The following is a 19,386-nucleotide window of genomic DNA, read 5'->3' as shown; positions in this document are numbered from 1 at the left end:
GCTTTAAGCCAACTTTTTCACTCTCTTCTTTCACTTTCATCAAGAGGCTCTTTAGTTCTTCTTCCCTTTCTGCCATAAGGGTGGTGTCATCTGCATATCTGAGATTATTGAGATTTCTCCTGGCAATCTTGATTCCAGCTTATGCTTCCTCCAGCCCAGTGTTTTTCATGATGTTTTGAAATCATGTGTGCCTAAAAATGCCTTTTTTTCAACCCTTATAGCTAGTCTGTATACAATTCTAGGCTTGGAAAACTACCTCAGAATTTTGAAGGAAACGCTCCATTGTCATCTAGCTTTCAGACAGGCTGTTATATCCTGTGAGATTCTAATTCTTGATCTTTTGAATGAATCTCATTTTTTTCTCCTTTAGTTAGTATTTTCTTTTTGCTCCGGGGTGTTCATATCTCACAATGATGTCTTTATGTGGAACGGCTTCAATTTTTGGCAGGTGTTTTTAAATCTAGAAATTCCTGTCCTTCAATTCTAGAGAATTTTTCTTGATTTACTCTTTAATGATTTCTCCCTTCTTCCTCTGTTCTATGTGGAACTCAATCATTTGGATGTTGGATGCCCTGAACTGGTCCTCTAATATTCTCACAGTTTGTCTTTTACTATTTTGTATTCCCTCGATCTGTTTTTTCTTCAGGCTCTATCTCATCTCCTAAGCCCTCACCCGTTCTCGTTTTATCAGGTTTTTAATCTCTGAGAATTCTCTATCTCTTCTTTCAATGTTCCTTTTTAATAACACCATGTTCTAGTCCCACGGACGCTATACCCTTTTTGTATCTCAATGACATATAAACTGTAGTTACTTTGAAGTCTTTTTCTTTCTGCGTGGTGTTTTCTCTAAGACTCCCCCCAACCCCCGCCACTGTATGTTTCTTATTGTAGATTTTCCTCCAATGAGTGGTGATCCTGTTTGGACATCTGCTGTAACTGATTCATGGTTAAATAGAATAACTGAAAAAAAAAAAAAGTTATAGCTAAATGGAAGTGAAGCTACAAAACTAGCTAAATAGAAGACTACAAAATTGGCCAAGCAGAAGCTTTGTGCATGCAGCAGATTTTGTAAACACTGGGCTTCATTTAAATGATTTGGCTGGTACATTTCAATGTTAGTTTCTTTAGGACTTTCCCCTGCGTTTTTCAGAATGTCCAGAGAGACATTTCCAAGTCCTTACCTGATAAGTAAATCCTGATCTTGGAACTCATGGGGAGAAGAAGGCTGAGGGTTTCAACATTTAACGTGTAAGCAATCCTTTACTAAATAAACCCTTCCATTTTCAGCATCAGAGCCCTGCCTCCATCTCTGACTGGTACCCTGCAGTCCCAGGACCTTCTGGGTACCCTCTCAAAATTATCAGCATCTCTGGTCTTTTGCTGGTCTTGGAAGGGGCAATATTTCATCTCAGTGGAATGGAAGACAAGTTCTGGGAGTCTGAGTTCTTCTTAAACAGATTTTCAGTCAATTTTCCTGCTCTGACATAATTTTCCACTTTCTGGGACCTCTGTTTCAGGAAACTTTTAGCTTCTCTGACTGCTATTTGTTTCGGTGTCGGTTGGGTTGTTCCTTGGTTTGCCTAGATGCTGGTTAAGGATTCAGCTTGGCCTGCGCTACAGCCTCTCTGCTCTTCAGGTTCCAAAACTGTGTTGCTGTTCTCTCCTCATCCTTCATATTTCTGGGTTTATGTGTCTTTTGTGAACCCCCTGGTCTCCACGATACACCTTTCCCCTGACCTATTTTGCAGGATTTCTGGAGGTGGCAAGATTAGTGAATTTATTCAACTTTCCCTTTTTAATGCTGGTTTTCCAGCAACTACCAGCTTTCTGCCATGTAGCTTTATTGCTACGATTTCTCTATTTTCACTGGTTCTGTTTCTCTTGTTACCCTTCTCCGATCTTCAGAACCTCCCTTGTAAATCCTCAAGACTCTTCCCCCTTAAATCCATTCTGTGTAACAGCACCAGGCCTGTACTATTCTGAAAGCATAGCTCTGTGTGTGTCAGCTGTGTCAGCACCTAGCTCAAAAAGCCTGTAAACTATGCTCACTAACATTACATATAAATGGCTCACTCTTGCATTTGAAGTCTGGTATTCTATCCCCGAGACCAACACTTTCAACCTTAAGACTCATTTATGAATTCCTTATGCTTCAATAAGGAATATATTCTCTTCCTCATCATCCCTTATCACACCCATGGTTTCTTCAGTTCAGTTGCTCAGTTGTGTCCAGCTCTTTGTGACGCCATGGACTGCAGCATGCCCAGCTTCCCTGTCCATCACCAAGTCCCAGAGTTTACTCAAACTTATGTCCATTGAGTCAGTGACGCCATCCAACCATCTCATCCTCTGTTGTCCCCTTCTTCTCCTGCCCTCAATCTTTCCCAGCATCAGGGTCTTTTCCAGTGAGTCAGTTCTTCCCATCAGGTGGCCAAAGTACTGGAGCTTTGGCTTTGGCATCAGTCCTTCCAGTGAATATTCAGGACTGATTTCCTTTAGGATTGACTAGTTGGATCTCCTTGCAGTCCATGGGACTCTCAAGAGTCTTCTCCAACACCACAGTTCAAAAGCATCAATTCTTCAGTGCTCAGCTTTCTTTATAGTCCAACTCTCACATCTGTACATGACCACTGGAAAAACCATGGCCTTGACTAGCCGGGCCTTTGTTGGCAAAGTAATGTCTCTGCTTTTTAATATGATGTCTAGGTTGGTCATAACTTTCCTCTCAAGGAGTAAGCATCTTTTAATACCATGGCTGCAGTCACCATCTGCAGTGATTTTGGAGCCACAAAAAATAAAGCCTGTCACTGTTTCCATTGTTTCCCCATCTATTTGCCATGAACCGATGGGACCAGATGCCATGATCTTAGTTTTCTGAATGTTGAGTTATCACACCACTTTTTCACTCTCCTCTTTCACTTTCATCTTCTTACCCTGACACTTTTGTGTATTCTGTTTTCAGCCTCTATAATGTCCAATCAACCCTCTGCTCTTACTCTCAGCATTTCATTACTGTGCCTACCCTATCGAGTTCAAATGTCACTTCTTCAAGAAGACTTCTTGAAGTCCTCCACAGAGTCTAGTGTCTGTATAACCGATCACACAAGACTGGATCTGCTCTGCCATATCTGCTGGGGGCCCGCTGTGTGCAGGGCTCTATTTTAGAAGGCACGCTGCAGGGTGAGGAGAAGCACAAGGTCTGGAGCCAACCCTCCCCACCTGCCACCCTCTCTGTGATCCTGAGGTCTTTAAGCCTCAACTTCCTTACCTGCAAAACAGGGATAATGTTAAGACCAGCTTCATGCTGCTTTAAGGAAGATTAAATTGGGCAATGCAGTAAGTAAAAGCTTTACCTGTTCTTTAGCTTCTTTTGCTACTATTATGATTGTCTGGATATCTGACAGGGACTGTCTTCCCTGGAGTAACCAGCACTATTTTCTTCCTACAGTTTGTGCTCAATTAATTGTTGAACCAGAACAAGTTTGATTAGCCTATCATCTGGCCGATGTAGAAAACACTTATAGCAGGGGTTGGCAAAATTTTTCTGTAAAGGGGCCAGATAATACTTTTGGTTTTGCAGGCAGGCCTTTGTTGCAGCTACTCAACTCTGCTGTTGTAGGGCAAAGGTAGCCATAGACGATATTTAAGTACACGGGTATGTCTGTGTTTCAATAAAGCTTTATTTACAAACACAAGTGGTGGGCCACATTTGGCCCACAGACACAAGCTGCTGAAACTTAAACAAATATGAGGCAACGGCACTTTTAAAATTGCAGTTTCTCCTCCCTAGAATATTTGTTTAGAAATTCTAGTCTGCTTTTACTATCTGTGATGGCTAATTTTAAGTGTTAATCTGGCTAGGCCACAGTGCCCAAATATCTGGTCATTTTTCTATAAGTCTCTGTGGAGTTTTTTTTTTTTTAATGAGATTAACATTTAAATCAGTAGATGTTGAGTAAAGCAGATTGCCCCTACTGTGGGTGGGTCTCATCCAATCAACTGAAGGCCTAAATTAAAAAAACGATGGCCCTCCATTGATAGAGAGGGACTTCTGCCAGCAGCTGGCCTTCAGACTCAAACTGTAACTCTTCCCTAGACCTCCAGCCTGCTGGTCTAGTCTGCAGATTTTGGACTTGCATGCCTCTATAATCTCATGAGCCAATTCCTTAAAATAAATCTCTCTGTTTCTTTGGAGAATCGTGACTAATACACCATCTCTTCTGAAATCCTACACTTCGCATTCTTTGGAAACAGAAACCTTTATGATTAAAGATTTCTTTAGTGATAAACACAAACAGACACACACTGACTTATTCCCACAGAGGAAAATAAATCAACTTTAAAAAATGTTCCAGTGAAAAGCGATGGAACAGAGAGCTAGTTGTGGCAAAGCAACTTTCAGCACTTGGACAACTTTTCCTGGAAATACTCAGTTCTAAATTAAATTAATCCTGGGTGCTGATAATGTCTTACTGTAGAGTGAGGGAGACTGGTTTTAGGCTTAGATGTTAGAAACCATGACACCTATTCTTTAAAGAAACTCGAAGCGTGTGGTATCCATGTAATGTGTTTTTCATCAGGTTGGGCAAGGTCTCTAACTGAGATCTCAAACTGATGGGCCAAGACTTAATTTTCTTTCCATATCTACCAAATTGAAATATAAAGGACTCAGCTGGTGACAGAGAGAAGCTGCTTATAAAAGAACCCAATTATTTTGACTTTTGTGGTTTTTTTCCCCCACCAAGCTCTGACAAAACTAGCTGGCAGTGAGAATTTCTGTCTTGGAGAGACCTACATAAACCAAAATACATGAAGAAATTTCCTAACAAACCTTCCCAAAGCAGCTTTCTCAGAGTCAGCAGCTATGGTTTAATGAACTCTTCTGCAAAACAGGGCAATAAACAAGAAGGATTCATTGAACTCTAACTGATAAAGAAATTGCTCCCTATGAGATAATGCAATGTAATTAGCTTGGCTGGGCTCCAAGTCCTCTAAAGCGACCTGGATTCTTGGCCAACAATGAAGCAAACCATTTCACATCACCTGTCCCCAGCCCAGCCCAGTGCTGGCAAACTAATCACAGGCTCTCCCCACAGTTCTTAGTGTTTTCCATGTCAGCGTTCTGCCTGGAATCCTTTGCAATTCTTTCTCCTACTTGTCCAAGTCCTGCCTTCCTCATAACCTAACTCCAATCTCCTCTCCTTCTTGAGACCACCTGTGACCATCCTGGTCTTTGGGGCTATGTGCACCTCCCCCCCCCCTGCAATATATATGTCTCTATTATGCATATTGCAGTTATCAGTGATAGCAGCAACCACAATTTATCAAGCACCGAGTCAGCCTCTGTTCCAAATAGTTTACATGTGGTAATACTCTTAAAACCACCACAAGTCAAGAATTAGCATTTTCTGCAAAAACTTAAGTTTTAGAAAGTCATATGCCCAAGGTCATGGCTAGCAGGATGTGTATTATGGACTGAATGTTTGTGTCCTCTTGAAATTCATGTTGAAATCCTAATTCCATGATGTCAAGGTATATTAGGAGGTACAGGCATTTGGGAGATTATTATATCAGAAGGGTGATGCCCTCATAAGTGGGATTAGTGCCCTTAGAAGAAAGACTCGAGAGCATTCCCTTGGCCCTTCCATCATGTGAAGACACACGAAGAAGATGGCTGTGTATGAACTAGGGGGTTCACCAGACACTGGGCTTTTGCAGTGCCTTGTCTTGGACTTCCCAGTCTCTGCACAGTCTGAGGTATTTTTGTTACAGCTGCCCAGATGGATATGGCAATGTGGAAGCATGACTAAACCCCAGGCATCTCTGTTTCCACGCCATCCACAACCCAGCATGAGGGTGTGCATCTTAAGGGCTTGGGGCCCATCTGACATCACTGTGTCTCTCCAGTGCTGGGCTGAGCAGGGTTTGCTGATGATTATGTGAAGGGGCTTCAAGTTTAGCTGCTGGAAAGCAGGTAGAGAGGTTGGGAAGAATGGGTGTGTTCTAACTGTGCATGAAATGCCATGTAGGGAATTAGTCTCTACAACACAAAACCTGAAATATAAGAATTACTCAGTATGTGTGTATATTCTGGGTAATGCTTTAGCTAGAGCCTGCCATGTACGATCAAATTGGCATTAGAAGAATTTAAAGCCAAAAAACAGAGAGAAATTACACATGCATGCACAGATAACACATACGTCATGTGCAGTACATCTGAACTTCATAGACCTCTGGTGATAGTCATAAACCAGGTGAGAAGACGCAATGACTTTTAGCACATACCTTCTGGGATGCACTGTCCAAGGACAAACTTATACCCCTTGCAGCACTTCTTCCTAAGAGAGAAACAAAAACACATTCTAAATGTGATCTGTTAGATTAAAAATATTCTTTTCAGTTAGTGGTTTTGAATGAAATAACTTGTGCCTAGGATGAACTGAGGCATAAAGGAAAATCAGAGTAGACGGAGTCTGATATAAAAGGAAACAATTTTATCAGTACCATATGACCACACCTCTTCCCCACCTAATATATGGCATTAATCCTTTGCATCCTATGAAGTGAATTAACTCTGAGACTTCAAGAAATTTATATTAGATGATTAGTGTGTTATAGGACATCATCCTATAGGACAAGGGTTCACATGACTTGCTAATAATTAGCTGGTTATAATAGTAGAATAATCATAACACAGTGATTGATAATTATTATAGTTAGGCAGCTAGTTACTATCGAGCCTGGGACTGGAGCCCAAGCATTCTGTTATTTGAGTGCAACCCTCCCTTTTTTAAAGACGTGGACCACATAAGGTATCCAAAGAATTCCCAATTATCTGAATTTTAACAGCAGCTGACAGGCATTTACTAATATAAACATCTGAGATGTACATCTCTGCCCTAGAAGTGGTGCTGTCAGTTCAAAATGCAATCTCCAGTGGTGAGATCACATCTCTGGTATGGAACTGTGACCTCCTAACAGACCAACCTCCTCTGCAGATAACAACTGAAAACTATGGAGCAATCAGAAGCCAACAACTACCTGATGATTCTGGAGAGTAAATAAAAGCAGACAGATTTAGGAGGTGAGCTGAAATTTCCAACAAGGAACTGACAGAGGGTAATTTCCCTGCTTTTCAGGGCTTTATCCTGTATGCAGATCACAGATGCCACATGGAAGCTAAAAGTCTGAGAAAAAAACACAAAACTTGCAGTATTTTTCTGGCCTGATCAAACAGAGGACAAAGACTTGGCATCCAGAGTCATGAGAATTTGAGAAGGGATCCCGGAAAGGAGAGCCCTGAATTCTGTGTATGAACTCTATCCAAGTCTCTGGTAACTCTTCCATCCATGTGCGTGAGAAGCAGACCCAGACCTCAGCTGAAGACAGAAGGGGCTGAAGGAATACTTGAGCTGCCGCTTCTACAGGCCAAATAGTGGTCACTTATTCTAGTTAACTGCTAAAAGAAAAATATCAATACTCTTTGGACTAGCATATCAGGATGCAGGGTCTCAATAACATAACATGTATAAATGTGACCCATTCTCAAGGAAAAAGACAATCAATGGTGCCAGTTTTAAGACAACCCAGAGGGTGGAATTATTAGACACAAACATGCAACTATGATCAATGACATAAAGGAAAATATACTTGCAATGAATGAAAAAGTAGGAAATCTCAGCTCTCCATGTCTCCAGCCTCCATCTTTTCCCTTCCCTTCTCTCCCAGCTGCTTTCTAAGTATGCTCCCCTTTACCACTTCCAACTCAACGTATGTTAATTCAGAGTCCAAGAATCATTGAGAGTCCTATGAGTCCGCCAATCTCAAGAACGCACCGAGATATTTTGAGTTGACTATAATGGTTAAACTACCATGAAAAAACTCTTTGTAGCCATAAATCAGATTCAAGGTTATTCTTATCACAATGTCATTCTCCCTCATTTGCATCTGGATATGCCTTCCAGTGGAGAAGGCAATGGCACCCCACTCCAGTACTCTTGCCTGGAAAATCCCATGGATGGAGGAGCCTGGTAGGCTGCAGTCCATGGGGTCGCTAAGAGTTGGACACGACTGAGCAACTTCACTTTGACTTTTCACTTTCATGCATTGGAGAAGGAAATGGCAACCCACTCCAGGGTTCTTGCCTGGAGAATCCCAGGGATGGGGAGCCTGGTGGGCTGTTGTCTATGGGGTCACACAGAGTCGGACACGACTGAAGCAACTTAGCATAGCATAGCATGCCTTCCAGGTGGAACAGAAAGGGAAAACATTACAGACGCTTCACCAGCTGGGAGTTGGATCACCCGCAACTCATCATGGAACCTGTGCTGACATGCCATCTGTATGTATGAACCAGGGGCGCAGACCACTGATTTGGAAAATTAGGCATTACCTAGATTCCAAAGCAAGTTCTCATTTTCATCAAATGGTCAAAACCTTCAACCAGGTTAGACAAGGCCCTGTGTCTCTTTAGAAGAATGTGACAGACTCAAATGTATTTTTTTCCATCCCATCTTAGTAAAAAATAACAGCATTATTTTCCACTTTTACAAGTCAGTGTAATCTTACTGGTAAGATCCATTTTTGTGAACTGGTCTGCTAGGGGAATGACCACCCATAGGAGAAGCTTAGGCAATCTCTTCTCCAAGCTTTAAAAGTTTACAAGATTTTTATTAACTATTTTATACAATTTATAAACATCACACCTACTAAGAGAACATTCTGATGCCTAACTGGGTCACAATATCACCTCATTCCTCCTCGCAACATCTCACGTGCAGCCCAGATTCCGCAGATAATCCTATTTCAAAAGCAAAAGAAGTGGGCTTCCGTTATAAAAGCAGTGACATCTGGGATACTCCCAAAGCAGACTTGAGTGAGACAGCTGAGCCCAACCCCATCTCCCAACAAATGGTACATCTGCCTGCCTGTACTGGTCCACTCAATAAAGATTATTTTGAATCTCTCATCAACATATTTTATGTTAAAAAGAAATACATATGTGTATGTCATTTACTGATACAGATGATCTGTGGCAATGTCTAGAGTCTTCTCATTAGACATAATTTCCTAATATCTCCAATGGAATTATAACTTTACTTGACAAGAGAAGTCCATGGGATATCAATTCATGATTATTTTATTTGTAACAGAGGTATTAAGACCTACCTTTACAATCTATGAACTAAACTACCTAGTTTTCCATGGTTTAAAAAGTCCAAGATCCTAACAACCAAAAAGAACACTAGTTTAACAGAAAATCTCACGGTTATTACTGACTGTACTCCTTGAGGCTGCCCTAAAGAAAGCCATCAGAGGAAGAGCAGTGTACCAGATGATTCGAAACTTGAGTGATTCATGAGAAAGTCACATACAGGGGCAAAGCATGTGTTTTTGATACGTCAAGTATAACATCACATTTAAAGATACAGTTCTGTCTGTCTGTTTCTACTTAAATGGCACATCTAAGGTATTGCCTCTGAGATGTTCTATAGCATTTTAAACTTCATACAAATGAATGAAATCCTTATAATCTCTTCTTCTACATCCAAGACATTAAACTGGGGCCCTCTAACCTTTCTGAGCACTTCAAGGGCTTGGGACCATCCACACAGTGGAGCCCAAGGTCACCTGTCATTTGCTTTTTTGTGAAATTAAACAACATACGGATTTGATATGCTTTCCAAAGGCTACGGAGCTCTGTCAGAAAATCTGAGCTTCAGGATGGACCACTTCATTTAAATACCTGCTCAATGAAGAGCTAAGTTCCCCTTGGCTGCTTTTTCTTAACTGCCTAACTAACACCCTCTTCCTGCTCGAGGGAAAGCGCTCTGAGACTCCACTGAACCCGCCTGTTTTCCCAGAGCTCCTGGGAATACAGCATTATTTTGCATGTTAAACAGCCATAAATCATGAGTCACCACTTAAACAATGAAAGAGTCCAAAGCATAACAAGATAAACACTGGCCACACATGTTATACCATTTCAGAGATTACTTACAACACAACTCAGGTAATGATGAAGTTGCGCTGGCCAAACTGAAACCTCCTTGTGCAAGCGCAGACACTTCTCAGATCTAACTGTACTGCATACATGGCTGTGTGGTTTTTATCTTTTAGAAAAACAAACCCAGACAGGAAAAGTGCATGTGGAGTCAGGGGAAACAGTCCTTCTTAATACGCTTCACGTGTCCTAGTGTGGTTTTCCAAATGTAAAAATGCTTTTCTCATTTCTTGGCAAGAGGAAGTGGTGATTAGACGGTTGTTACGTAGAAAGGGCGACATCTGGTAATCGGGAAAGTCTGTGGAGGCTTCCCCTGGGTACCCCTGAGTATTAACACACATAAAAAATTCATAAATAAAAATAGTGCAGTCAGAAATATATTCCACCAACCAAGTGTGCGTGAAAGCTTTTGGAAGGAAAAACTAAATCAGGAAAATGAAGATAACAGAGATCTCATCATCCAGCTGTCTGCTGTGTGTTACCAGAGTCTAGAAAAGAAATGTTTTAAAAGCCACTGCCTGCAGAATTACAGGGCTAGTAGGTAAGGTGTATTTCAATACTTGCTCCAGTGAAACAGTAAATCTTTCCAAGATTTACTAGGGGTTTTCTTTGCAAAAGGGCTTAGACCAGATATATCAGGATTTTTAAAACATAAAAGAACTGTACTTTTTAGAGTATTAGTGCTGAGCTGGATGGAGACATAGCTTTGGAGTCAAGCAAGCCTGGTTTACAATTCTGGTTCTGACCTTGAAAGAGCAAGGGGTGTGACCTTAGGGCTCATTTCTTAAACTCTTAAGCTCATTTCTTAAGCTCATTTTTGAGCTTCAGATTCTTCACAGATAAAACAAGAACAATAAAATCTGCTTTATGGAATTAATGCAAGGATTACAGATAAGAAAGGTGCCTACCACAAGGCCTGGTTTGGGGTCAGAAGAGTGTTCTAAGTCACAGCTTTATGAACACAGCAGGAAAACAGCAAAGGCAGCTCTTCCCAGATGCCTTCCTCTTTTAACTCATCACTTTCTTCCACTTCTTAATCAATGGCAGATGCTATTGCTTCCAAAACCAAGAGAGAAGGGGAAGGGAAGGGAGGGAGAGGAACTTCTGATTTCAAAATGATAGAAAAGTAACATTTTGGTCATCTTCTTTTACAAGTTAGCCCCAAATAACCCTGAGAACAAGAAATAAAATGCAAACGCATGTCCCATGGATTTAGGAGAACTGTCTAACTTCAGAACAGAATCTAGTCATTGCTTGGTAACTGCAGGGGATTGGTTCCAGGAGCCTTCACATACCAACGTCCCCAGAGGCTCTAGTCCCTTACATAAAACAGCAGAGTACAATGAATACAGCTGGCACTCCATATCCACCCATAGATACGGAGTGTCGACTATATACTTACTGAAAAAAAAATCTGTGTATTGAGTGGATCTGTATAGCTCAGACTCATGTTGTTCAAGGGTCAACTGAACATAAACACGGCCCTTGGATGGAAGGATGGGAAGTAATTTTGCAGAGTGAAGTAACATGAAACCTAAGTGTCTCCAGAGGAGGTGATCATGGAGAGGCAGCCAACCCAGGCTGCAGAACCTCAAAACCTTTGATGGCTGCGATAAGCCATCAAAACTGGAGATCCCAGTTACTGGGGAAAGCGGAGGCCAGAAGACAGCAAGATGACCTGCAAGTCTGGTGAGAAGTTAGACTTCCTGTTCCTACCCCAAACACAAGAAGTTAGCCTGATACCCTTGCCTACTGGGCAAGAGGGAGAAGGTATATTCTTTTGGAAAACTATATCCAAGAAGTTCAAGACTAGGACACAAAATCAGAGAACCAAGCAGCATCTAACCCACTCCTGGGTAGATGACCCTGCCCAGGCACACACAGGTCTCAAATGCTTTTCAAAGAGCCCTTTAGGATACATGCAGTCCAATGCTCACTGCAGCACTGTTTACAATAGCCAAGGCATGGAGGCAACTTAAATCTCTGGTGACAGATGAACAAAGAAGATATGGTACATAAATACAATGGAATGTTACTCGGCCACTAAAAAAGGATGAAATAATGCCATTTGCAACAACATGCATGGACCTGGAGATCGTTATACTGAATGAAGTAAATCAAAGACAAATGTCATATGATATTGCTTATGTGTGGAATCTAAAAAAAATTATACAAATGAACTTATTTACAAAACAGAAACAGACCCACAGACATAGACAACAAACTTATGGTTACCAAAGGAGAAAGGTGGGATGGGAAGAGAGGGCTACAGTGAGGGTCTGGGGCTGACTGACACACACTACCATATTTGAAACAGGTAACCAGTAAGGACCTGCTGCACAGCACGGTGAAATCTGCTCAACATTCTGTAATAATTTAGGGGAAAGAATTTGTAAAAGAACAGATATATGTATAACTGAATCACTTCGCTGTACACTTGAAACTAATACAACATTGTAAATCAATAACAAATTTTAAAAAATGATGACTTTCAATTTAATATTTCATTCCAAGACAATGAAGCTCTCTTGGTGATGTTGTCTAAAGGCAGATGGATGGTGGCCTCCTCACGTCTTCAACTAGTCAGTCCTAAGTGAAGACAGATGAGACAGAGACAGTGCAGAGCCAATGTGCATCATGTATTCTTACCAGCCCAACCGAACTGTGGTATGCCTGAGCAGGGAGTTCACGAGAAACTTCTGCCAGGAAGAACACAGAACATGAATCCCTTGGGACAGTATTAAAGGCCTGAGCATCTAAAACAATGGAAACAGTGACAGACTTTATTTTCTTGGGCTCCAAAATCACTGCAGATGGTGACTGCAGCCTTGAAATTAAAAGACACTTGCTCCTTGGAAGAAAAGCTATGAGCAACCTAGACAGCATATTAAAAAGCAGAGACATTACTTTGCCAACAAAGGTCCAACTAGTCAAAGCTATGGTTTTTCCAGTAGTCACGTACAGACACGAGAGTTGGACTATAAAGAAAGCTGAGCACCAAAGAATTGATGCTTTTGAACTGTGGTGTTGGAGAAGACTCTTGAGAGTCCCTTGGTCTGCAAGGAGATCAAACCAGTCAATCCTAAAGGAAATCAGTCCTGAATATTCATTGGAAGGACTGATGCGGAAGCTCCAGTACTTTGGCCACCTGATGGGAAGAACTGACTCACTGGAAAAGACTCTGATGCTGGGAAAGATTGAAGGCAGGAGGAGAAGGGGATGACAGAGGATGAGATGGTGGGATGGCATCACCGACCTGATGGACATGAGTTTGAGCAGGCTCCAGGAGTTGGTGATGGACAGGGAAGCCTGGCATGCTGCAGTCCATGGGGTCAAAAAGAGTCAGACACAACTGACTGAACTGAATTGAACATCTGAAAGTCATCCTGGATTTTTTAGTAAACCTTGGGGTGAGGAAGCATTCCTGTCTTCCTTTTAACCTTCTTCATTTGTGGAAACTTTTATTGAGCTTTGTACAACTTTGTGGGAGCTAGCAGAATTCCTTTCACACCAGATGACTTGAGAACAGAGTCCATAAAATGACTCACCTCCCAACTAGACATGCTTGATTTGAGCCTTTTAACCAGAAAGTGCTCCTCCCAGGCAAACAGAATAATATCACAGAATTTTGAGAGACTTGCGGTTTTGAAAGATGGGTAAGGAGTCACGTTCAGGAGCATGTTTGAGCAGATAGGCACCTGGCAGGACTTGCTTACCCCAGAAACTGAGCAGTTATATTTTGGACAAACTGAAACAATTAGGTTTCAACCCAACTGCTTTTGATCAAGTCGCCTGGAATCAATATACAGTATTTATTAAGAAATTGCTTCAGGAATTTAGTGTATTATTTAATAAGATGTTCACTCTTATTTTTTCCACCTCAAATAACTGGTTTAATAGGCTTGCCTCAGAGAGGATTTTAATGGACCGATTCTTTGGATTTGTAGGATGTGTTTAAACCAGTGCATCTCTGCTCACAGTTTTTCCTATGGTTGCCAATTTTCAGAGGCACTGAAGGCTGTAAACTGTCCTACTGTGTGGATCACTGTCCATGGACAAAGCATGCAAAATGGAAATAATTCCTGACAGCAACATGGCTCATTGTATGCAGGGACACTGTAGGACCCAAAGCCCTAGTCATTGATTTCATCTTTACTCTATTCTTAACTCTCTAAGCATTCTAGGAACACCTACATGGTTATTAGTAATATTCTATGGTGGCATTCATCAAGAAAATCCTATCTTCAGGCACTGAAACATTCATGATAAATGGAGCAACTCAAGTCATCTGTTACCATGGCTCTCCTGAGGTTTCCTGACCGCTCCTCTGCCTTCTCCTCCCACTCCGGGGTTTCCCTGCAGTTCAGACTTTGTTCCCTCACTGCTCTCACTTTGCTTAATAATAACTTATTTATTGAAGTATAGTTGTTTTACCATGTCACATTAGTTTCAGATGCAGAACACAGTGATTCAATATTTTTATAGATTACATACCATTTAAAGTTATTATAAAATATTGACCTTATTCCTGAATGACTGTAACAAAACAGAAGCACACTCCTCTGTTTCTTCAAAGGGTGACTTCGGCCTGAGGATCTCAATTCTCACCTCTCTGACACCTCAACTGCAAACCTGCAGGCATCTTCCTTGCCTTCATTTTGCTTGCTTGTATTTTCTAAGTTGTCCACAATTATCAGGCGTTACTTTTCATAGCAACAACAACAAGTTATATTTTCAAATGAAGAGAAAAATTAACTTCTCACTGTCAGTGTGGAATAAACAGCAACCTGGATGGAGCCAGAGCTCAAAGGCAAATAACCCATAAGCTTGTTTCTAAATATTGCCTTTATTTTTTTCCCCTAGTAAAAGCACTGTATTACCCACAACCCCTGCATTTTCAGAAAGTCATTACTGAGGCAGATACAGCTAGCTGTTCCTCCTTATCTATTTTCTCTTTTTTCCCCCTGTTGTTACAAAAGCCCACATTATAGCTAGGCACATAACCACCCAGAATAAAGGAGGCATTTCCCACCTTCTCGTCCCCCAGAATGAAGGAGGCATTTCCCACCTTCTCATCCCCCAGAATGAAGGAGGCATTTCCCACCTTCTCATCCCCCAGAATGAAGGAGGCATTTCCCACCTTCTCATCCCCCAGAATGAAGGAGGCATTTCCCACCTTCTTGTCCCTCAGGCACGGCCTTGTGAATAAGCCTGGCCAATGGGATATGAGCAGCCATGCTGTGCCCGGCTTCCAGGTGTCACCCTTAGGTGGAAGGGGCACACGCCCTCTCCTTTTGCCTTCTCATACGTGGGAGCGTGGCCAGTGGTGGTGTGCCATCTTGGGCAATGAAATGCACGCCTCAGCAATGAGAGGATCAATATACAAGGAGGTGAGTGCACGGTGCCATCCAGCCACCATGAGCTAAGGATGACTGAACAGTTTTGTGCAAGAGCAACACACTTCCATCTTGTTTAAGCTATTATTTTTTGTTTCACTATAGGAGCATAGGACACCTCTCCCTCCCTGAAAGTAAAATAACTGAAGGAAATAAAGCCATGGAAGAAAGGCTACTAAAATGCAAGGTTAGTCAGCTAAGCGGTGCCTGGAGAAGATGCAGCCATTCATTCTGCTCCAGTAACAACTGTGCATGGAGCCCTTGAGCCTTATGAAATGCAAATGTCTGAACCTTCCTTGCAAATTACCCAAAGCTAAAGAACTCTCTGCTTTGACAGGGCTACGATCCTAGTTTCCACACAGTGGGCAGAGTTTCCTGGGTGCTCAGCCCCCTTTCCTGCACTTCACCATGAAAATGAGGCATTTCCAGACAGAGCTCAGTGCAGGAACATGTAAACACAATTTGCTGATTCAGATTTCTGCCTGGGGTCAGTCATTCAGGAATTAAATGAGGAAGTCTTAGAGATCTTACTTGTAATGACTTTGAAAGACAGAAGGGACCTGATATGAGATCCTTTCTTAGGTTAATTAATCATGATATGATATATTCCATACCTTAGACATATAAACCCTTATGGAAAACAAAATACAACTGACATTACTTCAGGTCTAAGACCGTGGAGGGAGAAACTCACAACAGCAAAAGCGGGATTGATGCCTCCAGATCATTTACAGGTGAGAGCAGGGCTCCTGTATTTGTTTAAGATACCAAACTACATAAACAATGATCCAATGTCCCACCAGAAATTTCAGTTGAGTTCAGAACTGGAAGCACTAAGCTTGATTTCATTCAACTAACAGTTGAGTGCTTATGATACACCAAGCCAAGCAATCGCCATAGTATCTATTAGTTCTCTGCAACTAGAGAAGGCCCACATGCAGCAGTGAAGATCCAGTGCTGCCACAGAATAAATACATAAAAATTTATAAATTAAAAAGAGAGAGATTGTGACAAAGTAGTTAAAAAGGCTACTGAAATAGTTGAGGCAAAAGATTAAGAGGGTTTAAAACAGGGAAATGGGAAATGAAAAATGAGAACAGATTTTAAAGAAATGTCGGAGATAGAAATCTATAGGATTTCCTAACACACTGGATGTGGGGGAATAAGAAAAACCGGGATGTCCGAGACTAGAGACTGACTGTAGTGTAGCTGCCTGGAAAATGAGATCATCATTAACTAAAGTAGTTTAAATCAGAAAGGAACTAGATACAGAAGATTATAATAGCATGAATTTTGGGAAGACTAGAAGGTATTAATGACATTCAGTTTAGACATAACTGCCCAGAATGTGAGGTCTAACAGCTCAAGGACGAGGCGAGAGAGGAAGTGTGCTGGTGACAGCCTTTACAGGGGCAGGTGAAACACAGCATTGGATAAAAACAAGTCGATGACAAGGACCTGATCTGGGGAGGTCTCCTGGAAGAACTGGGCTGAGTAAGCAAGCCAGAGAGGAGAAGAGAAGGACTAGTCAGAGAAATGATGCCGGGGAAGCTGACAAAGTAGACAGACGAGCTCGAGTAAACCTCTGCCCTGGCTCCGGGTCTCTGCCCCCCACTCCAGGAAATAAAGGGCGTTGGGCTGGGGTGATCTTTAACGTCCTCCCTAGCTCTCAGGGTGCTGACAATGCCTGGATCTTCACTGTGGTCACGTGGGTGTCTACTCTGTCAAAACTCACTGAAATGTCCACTGAAAACTGCAGTCTTTTTACCAAATGCAACTTATACTCCATTGAGGATGATTAAAAAAAAAATCCTGTCTCTAAGGAATAATCCATTTTAGGCAAAACTATGAATGACAGTATGAAATAGTCCATTTCTGAGCACTTCTTCATCAGAGAAAAATATGGGTCAAAAGATTGCATACCCTCAATCCCCACAGGAAAAAGAAAACCACCATGAATTAGGAGAACTTGTTTTAAGAAATCAGTCCCCAATCATTCCAGACATTGGTGTGAGTGAGCTGGCATCTTGAAATGTTTTGCAAACACATGGGAAAATAATGAGAACTTCCGGTGGCCTCTCAGACATGGCACGAGTGGTTGGTTTTACAGGACGGTCCAGGAGCCTCAGGGAAGCAATGTGGCTCTCTTAGGACCTAGAGCTCAGTAAGAACCTCTAGACAAATTCTCAAGTGGTGGTTCTCAGGAGTTTAACATGTGTGGGCCAACACATGTCTCAACTTGATAAGGATATCTAAGGTGCAGTGATGGATATTCCTGGTGCGAGGTACAGGACTTCCCTCATAGCTCAACTGGTAAACAATCTGCCTGCAATGCAGGAGACTGGGTTCGATTCCTGTGTCAGGAACATCCTCTGGAGAAGGAAACCTTTTTATTTATTTTGCCTTTTATCTTTTTTCTTGCCTTTTCACACTGTTTAGAACTTTTTTTTGTTGTTTTTTACTTTTTATTTTATATTGGAACATAGCCGATTAACAATGCTGTGATAGTTTCAGGTAGACAGCAAAGGGACTCAGCCATACAAATACATGTATCCATTTCTCCTCTAAAGGGTGTACCCATTTTTAAAACACTTAAGCTCCTTGATGCCTAAAGCTTCATGTAACCAGAAAGGAGAGGCTGCCCGCCCACATCCCTGTGTCGAGTCTATTATGGAGCCTGCCATTTATTATACTTTCCTTTGTGTGTGTGTGCAAGTTTTAAGAGGCTGTGCCTCAGAAAAACAAGTACGATCCATGACAACAAGGTATCATTTGGGATTCTACAAGACAAGTCGCTCTGTAGAGACTGTTTTGGGAATCACGGGAGGACGTGTATGTCTCTATCGTCATACACAACACAGTCTGCCTCCTTTGACTGTCCATGAACTCCTCCAGGGCAGAAATCAAGTCTTATTTGCCCTGAGCACTTAGTCCACTGACTGAAAGATCAGATGGTCCACACATTTTGGCTGAACTGAACTTGGCCAGAACCCTTTCCTTGGGGAAAAAACTATCCAAGAAGCTATTTACAAGTTACGGGTAATGGTTTTATCTTCCCTTTTCTTTAAAAAAAAAAAAATCTTTCCTGGCCTCCTGTGTGCTCTCATGCTTCCTTCCCTCCTCCCTTTCTGTATTAAGAGGTGGAGAAGAAATTAGGGACTTGGAGGAGAAATTCCAGTCATCTTGCCTGGAAAATCCCATGGACAGAGGAGCCTGGCAGGCTACAGTCCATGGGGTCACAAGAGTCAGACACGACTTAGCAACTAAAATACCACCAGGAGCAATGAGAAGAGACTGAGAAGTGTTTGACCCCAGTAATGTCTCTTGCATGAAATAATGACAAATCAATTGCCTCCGGGGGCCGAAGTTATTCACCTTTTCCGGAGTAAATAACACATGCTCTGCTGCTTCTGCTGCTTGTGATGGAGAGTTGGGAGACTCAGATAGGCTAGGCAAGTTGTCTAAGACAGCTCGGTGGTGCTGCTGGAACCAGAATCCAGGAGATGCTCGGCCACTTGGCCCCCGGTCCAGACTAAACTGTCCCAGGACATTAATTTTGGATCCTGAGTGGAAGTATTGGCCTTGGCGTGTCAGAGGCCTAAATGAATCCAAACTATTAGGAAACAGAAAAACATGAGACACTGAATGGTATCACAGTTATGGACAACTATTTTGAAGTCAGGCAGAACTGAGTTTGAAACCTGATTCTACCAATTCCTCTTTCACGAATTGATACAAGTTTATATATAAACTTATACTTCAGTTTCTTCTGAAAAAATGCAGTATCAGTATATACTTCCTTAAAGGCAATGGCACCCCACTCCAGTACTCTTGCCTGGAAAATCCCATGGGCGGAGGAGCCTGGTAGGCTGCAGTCCATGGGGTCGCTAAGAGTCGGACACGACTGAGCGACTTCCCTTTCACTTTTCACTTTCATGCATTGGAGAAGGAAATGGCAACCCACTCCAGTGTTCCTGCCTGGAGAAT

General features: G+C 42.0%; 1 protein-coding gene across 1 annotated transcript in view; it reads right to left on the bottom strand.

Moving 5' to 3' along the window:
• Window positions 1-19,386, bottom strand: part of CCBE1 (collagen and calcium binding EGF domains 1) — a gene marked incomplete at its 5' end in the record, with an annotated part of 228,715 nt that overhangs the window by 33,092 nt on the left and 176,237 nt on the right. Inside the window, 1 exon segment of the mRNA XM_010854822.1 lies at window positions 6,286-6,338. Within this exon segment, the coding sequence (XP_010853124.1) occupies window positions 6,286-6,338 (53 nt within the window).

The sequence above is a fragment of the Bison bison genome, unplaced genomic scaffold (assembly GCF_000754665.1).
Source record: "Bison bison bison isolate TAMUID 2011002044 unplaced genomic scaffold, Bison_UMD1.0 scf7180017864349, whole genome shotgun sequence".
Lineage (NCBI taxonomy): Eukaryota > Metazoa > Chordata > Mammalia > Artiodactyla > Bovidae > Bison > Bison bison.
This window is presented reverse-complemented; position numbering and strand designations above follow the sequence as displayed.